The following is a 6,878-nucleotide window of genomic DNA, read 5'->3' on the forward strand; positions in this document are numbered from 1 at the left end:
TCCAGGGAGGAAGGTCTACTAGAGAGAATATCCACATTTTAAAACAAAAAAGAGGCACATGATGAACAAAGAGTTTGGGTAGTTTTAGCACAGTGATCCCTGAAAGCTTAAAGCTAGCTGATTTAGAGTTTAGATTATCCACAGACAAAATTTAGGTGAACTGGGCCAAAGAGAGAATTGTAGGGAACACTTATTGATATGGGCCACTGGTGAGGACAAACTCATCAAGACAGAAAGGAGGTTTGGAGAGGGCAGACTGGGGAGAATGCAGGGTCACTAGCCCTACAGGAGTGGACTCTCAGGAGAGAGGTGTGGGGCCAGTGACAGGAAAGACCAGAAAACAAGAGGGGGAGCCTGGACATGGCTCCACAAAGGGCAGGGCACTTATATCTACTTTACTGCATTCCCATAGATGACTACTTGGAAAAAAGATCTGATTGTTAAAGAAGCTTGCAAACGGCTGTTCTGCAGGCAGCAGGAGCTAGTGATGTCAGCAGACTGTGGGTCTGAGACTTACAGCTACATGACTTTGGGCAAGAGTCAGATATATGAAGAATATGAAATACAGGGCCGGTGAGATAGCTCAGTGGATTAAAGTGCCTGCTTAGGCAAGTACAGGGATTGCAGTTCCAACCGGCACATATGCCTTGCCAGCCCTGCCCCCAGGGTGGGCTGAGCCAGCCAGAGTCCAGGTGCAGTGGCGCATGCCTGTAATCCCAGTGCTGGGGAGACTGAAAGCAGGAGGATCACTACGAGTCCAAGCTGCGTAGTGAGACCCTGCAACAACCAAGTACATTTAAAATAAATAAATAAATAAAAATAAAATAACTAGATAAGACAATTTCTGCCTACAGGAGAGTTAGTAGAAAAGGAAGCTCAATTATAAGATGGTAAGAGAATCTACTTCTTAAGTTTGTTACAAAAGTTAACAAAGATAATTGGATCAAAAGATTTTGTACCACACGGTACTAAACCATGAATAAGTGTTAGTGACCATCAGCAAAACAGAAAGAGGGGTTGAGGTTTTGTAATATGTCTCAGTATCTCTTTGGCCTTTAATTCAAGCTTCTATGTGAGATTCTGGAGGCTAGTGCAACTGCAGGGGGTGGTGGACAAGAGGGCCCTCAAGTGGCATGAACATGTCTTGTATCCACCCATCCTTCACAGGGGCCCGAGTTTTGCCTCCATCTCCCTGGCAGACTGGTCACTACCATGCTCAGTCATACCTTGGGGCCTTCCCGGCGAATTGGTTCACAGGACTTTGGCTTCCATCTGCTTGGAGGGGAAGAAGAAGAAGAGTGAATTTCCCAAAGTGAGGCCCAAGACTGGAAGAAAGCTGCCTGGTGGTGGTGACAGCTCTTCATATACTCTCGCTTTAGCTCTGCATGCAAGTCTTCCTGACAGCCCATTGGAAGAGGTTCAAAGGGAAAAAGCACCAGACCAGGAGCCACTCCAGGACTAGCCCTGGTAGGACCCAGGCAAGTCCAGGAACCACTGTGTTGAAGCTTTCTCATCTTCAAGTCTTACCCATCTTGTGTTCATGAGAAATGAAACTGCTTCAGGTTGTGATAAATTTGAGGGACGACAATACTATCTATCTAGACTATCCTTACCCCACTAAAGACCAGTGTGGTTGTATCTCTTTTAGTATTTGCAGGACTGGGGATAGAATGTAGGGACTCATGTATGTCAGGCAAATGCCCCACACTGATTTATACCCCCAGCCCTTTGAAATCTGAGACAGTCTCTTGTTAATTTGCTCAGCCTGGCCTCAAACTTGCAATCCTGCCTCAGCCATCACAGTAGCTGGGATTATAGCATGTACCACCAGGTCTGATTTTATCTGTTTTGTCTAATACGTTTCTATTTTTTAAAAAATGTATTTAGTACAGGGTCTACAGGGTCTCACTATACAGATCGGACTTGTAGTGATTCTCCTGTTTTCAGCCTCCCAAGCGCTGGGATTACAGGTGTGTCACCACGCCCAGTCTCAATTGCTGTCTCAGCATGCCCTGGGTGGGGCACTCACTGTGGAAATTGAACCCCAGCCACTGCACTCTAAGCAGGCACTTTAGTCTGCTGAGCTATCTGACCAGCCCCATGTCTAATGGGTTTCCATGTGAAGTTTTGCTTGGAGGAAAAAAAGATTCTGTTGCTTCAAAAATCTTTAAGCCTGGGGAGGTGGTAGAAAGATGAACAGGTAGAGCACAGGTTTTTTTTTTTTTTCTTTCTTTCTTCTTCTTTAGGTAGAGTTTTTTTTTTTTTTTTTTTTTTTTAGCAGAGTGAAAATACTCCATCTGACACTAACAGTGGATACAGGTCATTGTCCAAACTCACAGAAAGGACAATGCTCTGAGTAAACTCTCATGCGTTCTGTGGACTCAAGTGTGCTAGTGACCTTTTACACAGATGCAACAACTGCAGCAATGAATAAAACAAACAAAACAGAACAACTGTAGCGAATGTACCCCTCTGTAGTCCTGTGTGTGTGTGTGAGGGCAGGGAACACAGGGGTTATCTCCCACTTGATTTCCTGTGAACCTAAAAATACTCTTAAAAAAGTCTCAAGAAAAAGAAGATTTGAGGGCTGAAGAGACAGCTTAGCTGACTAAATGTCTGGTTAGGCAAGTGCAGGGACTGGGATTTGATCCCTGGCACCACATGCCGTGCTGGCCCCACCCCCAGGTGAGCTGAGCTGGTCACTGAGATCGGGTGTGGTGGCACAGGCCTGTAATCTCAGTGCTAGGGAGGCTGAAAACAGGAGGGTCACTACGAGACTAAGCTGCGTAGTAAGACCCTTTTATGTACCAAATATATAAAAGAAAAAGATGGTTTGAAAATGACTGACTACACTTTAGGCAATATAGTATAATCTTACCTTCTACTGTATGATCTTGGCAAATAATTCTTTAGTCTGATTCTTTAACTGCTAAAAGAATTATGCCTTAGAAGGCAGCTGTAAGGACTGAAAGATAAGGTTGGTACGGTATTCAGACCAGCTACAAGCTTTCAATATATACTAACAATGACACACTCTGGTCTTTAATCCAGCTAGACTGCACTGTTTTGGGAAAACAAGACAATGGTTGCCCTTCACCACTCACTCCCTAAGGGGTCACCCTCCTGCTTGGTGACTTGAGCACATGGATCTGATTCTGCCAGGCACAGAGCTGTCCTTTTCCCTCCATGGTCACGCCCTCCCTCTGCCAACTTTGGCTCTTGTCACGCTAGTGGCCCCTACTCACACCATGCCAGCGGCTCCCCGCTCACTTGCCAGGATGTGTCCAGGAGGCCGTCCTTTTCTCTGTCAGGACGAACAGCTGTTAGAGCCCTGACCCTGTGGGAAGTTCCCCACCACCTACTAGGCAGGTCCAGGATCACAGGGTAGAGATGGTTATCAAGTGACCCTTGATAAGGAACTGGGAAAGCATGGGGTCCCGCCTGCCACGGCTAAGAGGTCAAAGATGCACAAGGAAGTCCAGTACCTGCTTCTGGACCGGAGGCCTTTTCCAAGCCAGGAAATAAAATGAGGAAATGGTTTACCTTTTTGGGAATGGGGCTTCCTCGATGAGCACATTCCTCGTCTGCTAGTCGGCCACGCTGGAAGAAGAGAAGTGAGTTAGTGGGAGGCAAGTGCCTGCAAGGCGCAAGTTCCTTGGGGTTGCATCAGGTAGACCCCCGGATTGTACCCCCTCAGCTCCAGGCCTTGAAGGCCCTCTTGCACGGTGCTAGTTAGACCTGGTCTGATGAGCGGGTGGCTTGTGAAGCCTGTCTAGGGCCATACTTCATCTGCCTTCCAGGCTGACTGGCCCCCCTCTTTAAGCCCTCAGGATACAGTGACTCTGACCTTTATCCCTGGAAGCTCGTGGGCCAATCTGGGTATTACTTTTTCTCCATCTGAGAACAGCAGCTTAGCCTGAAAGGAAAAGACCAAATGTTACCGGTCACTATTGTGGTGGGCAAGCCTCCTTTGCCTCCATTTTTGTAGCTGTGACTCCAAGCTGAATTAAAACTTTTCCATAGTCAATACAAAGACACGAATAGGTGTATTTATTTTTAGAAAGTAGATATGGGGCTCCTCAATATGTGTGTTCTTCTTTTGTTTGCTGGTCATGCTTGAGAAAAGGCAATCAGTGGGAGCCTATTTAAAAAAAAAAAAAAAAAAAAAGAAGCTGAACAAACAGTGATCATTGGTAAAGAGTTAGAAAATGTAAATGAGAGAAAAACAAAAAAAAAATCAAACCAGGGCCAGGACTGAGCTCAGTAGCACAGTGTCTGCCTGCTAAGCATGAGGTTGTGAGTTTGATTCCTGGTACCCCCCCCAAAAAAAGACATATTCATTAAAAAAAAATCAAACCTAAATGTCATTACTCACAGAAATCTTAGTATTACCAATTCAATGTAAATTCTTCTTTACATTTTCTTTTTGTTTTTGGAGACAGAGTTTCGTTAAGCAGTTCAGGCATCAACTCATGTTGATTGTCCTGTCTCAGCCTCCATAGTGTTTGGGATTATAGGCAAGTGCTACCATGCCTGGCTCTTTCTCACTCTTTTCATGTAAATATGTACTATATAACTTTCTAGGGCCTGGAGAGATGGCTCAGTGGTCTAAAGCACCTACTTAGAACAAGCTTAGCAAAGCACAGGGACCGCGGTTCAATCCCCCAGCACCACATGCCAGCCCGCCCCGCCCCCTGGTGGGCTGAGCTGGCCACACACACACACACACACACACACACACACACACACCAATAAATGTAAAAAAAAAAAAAAAAAAAGAAATTATAACTTTCTAACTGTATGTTACTGCTGTACATATTCCTGGTAAATTGCTGTTTTAATTTAACAAGTATTGAAAAGCCAGGTGTGGTGGTGGTGCACACGTATAATCTGAGCACTAGGGAGGCTGAGGCAGGATGGTCATCATGAGTTTGGGGCCAGCCTGGCTAAGTTCAAAGCCAGCCTGAATTACAGTGATACTCTGTCTAAAAAGAAAAAGAAAAAAAAAAGAAAAGTAAAAATAAAAAGTATTGAGCACTTAGGTCGTAGGTGCAGGGAAGCAGCAGTGAAGTCAAGCTTCTATGGGGCTCCCGCCTTGTGGGCAGTCTAGACAATGAACAGACACATAAAATAAGGTAATTTTGGTCTTTTTTTTTTTTTCTTCTTCTTTCTTTCTGAGACAACATCTCACTATGTATTCAGGCTGGCATTGAATTCACAGTGATCCTCTTGCCTCAGTCTTCAGAGTGCTGGGATTACAGGCGTGTGCCACCACACCCCAATAAATAAGGTAATTGTAGATCATGAAAGAAGCAATAAGGAAGAAGAAACACCCAGGTAGATGCACCTGAGGGAGGGCTCCTTGAGGGGGTGGCCAGGCAAGGCCTTGCTGAGGCAGCCTCTGAGGAAGAAGGCTGGAGGCAAAGCTAGGCTGAGGTGGCAGAAGTACAAGCTCCCAGTTAGGAAGATGTGGCTCCTACGAGGAAGGGAGGATGGCCTGGCAAGGAAGGGGCAAGGGGCAGCACGGCAGGAGGGCATGAGATGTGAGGACAGGGCCCAGCTGGGGAGGCGCAGAGCGGCCCCACAATCCCTGGAGTGGCTTCTGTCTGCACCAGGGCTCCCCCTGTGGACGCGCCTGAGTTCCTGCCTTCCTCCCTCATCCCTGGCCACTTTGCAGGCTTAGCCTCCTCAATTGGTTCTTTTTACTCTATCCTCTCATTAAATATTCTACCTCTTCCCATTTATGCTCACAGCTTTAATTAACAGCTGTAAACTTATGACTCCCTCTAATTTTTTATTTTAAATCTTCAGCTTGAAACTGGACTTGTGACTTTTTCCTCCAAATTTTGTTCCTTTTCAGTGAACAGTGCACAAGCCTCAACATGTACCTGCCTGGCTCTGTGAGGAGACTTAAGTTGGACTTGTCTGCCGGCTAGGCTGTAAGAGCAGGAAGCTTCCTGTGAGAGCAGGAAGCCCGCTTCTTCATTTGTCATGTGGTTGTTTGTTCATTCATCTACTCTAACTTCATCACACACTGTATATGTAGTGAGAGTTGTATCCCAAGATTGGGAAGATAGTGGTGAACAAGTTCAGTCTTCCACTCTTGTAAAACTCAAGACTTTAGCAGAGATGCGGTGGGCGCGGAAAGGAGGCAGAAACAGATGAAGTGACAGAGAGAGGGTGACGGTGGTGGGAAAGGCGGCAGGGTGAGTGTTCAGGGAAGGCCTCTCCCATGGGGCCATATTTAAACTAAGATCTGAAGAAGAGTTAAGGGTCCACAGGCAGGAAAGATAGTAAGTAAAAGGGCCCTGAACATTGCGTGCTATGAGACAGAAAAAGAGTCCAGCATGGCCACGACCCAGTCAATAAAGGAGTAGGGGTATGAAATTAGGCTAAAGCTATTAAAGAAGCCGGCAGAAGAAGCAGGCAGATGCTGGTGAGGCAGGGCTCTGCGGGTTACTAGGGTTTTATTATGCCTGCAACTGGAAGTCACTGGAGGGCTTTAAGGAGACTGACATGATTTGATTCACCTTTACAAAGGTGCTCTGAGCACCTGCTCTGAGCTGAGTGGATTGGAAGTACATACGGGCAGATGCAGTTCAGGGCTGAGATTAACATTTGTGAACCTCAGTGGTCAAATTGGCTTCAAATAAAAGGATTCAACTGGGAAGACAGGGAACCAGAAAGAGAAGGGGTCTGAGGATTCAACTCAGCACCAACAGAGGTCAGGGAGGAAAGAGAAGCGAGTTGAGGAAGCTGAGGGACCAGCAGAGCTGAGCAGAGTGCAGGCCATGGAGCAGAGACAGCAGTGTTCCCAGGCGCATGAAAGGTGCGAGTGCAACAAATGCCACTGAGGAGCTGACAGGCAGTGGTCACAG

The 6,878-nt window shown here is 46.4% G+C and overlaps 1 protein-coding gene across 2 annotated transcripts in view; it reads right to left on the reverse strand.

The window, feature by feature from the left end:
- Positions 1–6,878, reverse strand: part of Dnttip1 (deoxynucleotidyltransferase terminal interacting protein 1) — a 42,666-nt gene that overhangs the window by 25,593 nt on the left and 10,195 nt on the right. Inside the window, exons 5-8 of one of the 2 annotated variants that reach the window (XM_004636096.2) lie at positions 3,848–3,916; positions 3,544–3,600; positions 3,246–3,304; positions 1,227–1,272 (exon numbers count right to left, since the gene is read on the reverse strand). In XM_004636096.2, coding sequence (XP_004636153.1) covers positions 1,227–1,272; positions 3,246–3,304; positions 3,544–3,600; positions 3,848–3,916 — 231 coding nt within the window. Of the gene's footprint in view, positions 1–1,226; positions 1,276–3,245; positions 3,305–3,543; positions 3,601–3,847; positions 3,917–6,878 lie in introns of both variants that reach the window. The other variant, XM_023720810.1, reaches the window with a different exon arrangement.

This window comes from Octodon degus, unplaced genomic scaffold, assembly GCF_000260255.1.
Source record: "Octodon degus isolate 3935 unplaced genomic scaffold, OctDeg1.0 scaffold00077, whole genome shotgun sequence".
Classification (NCBI taxonomy): Eukaryota; Metazoa; Chordata; class Mammalia; order Rodentia; family Octodontidae; genus Octodon; species Octodon degus.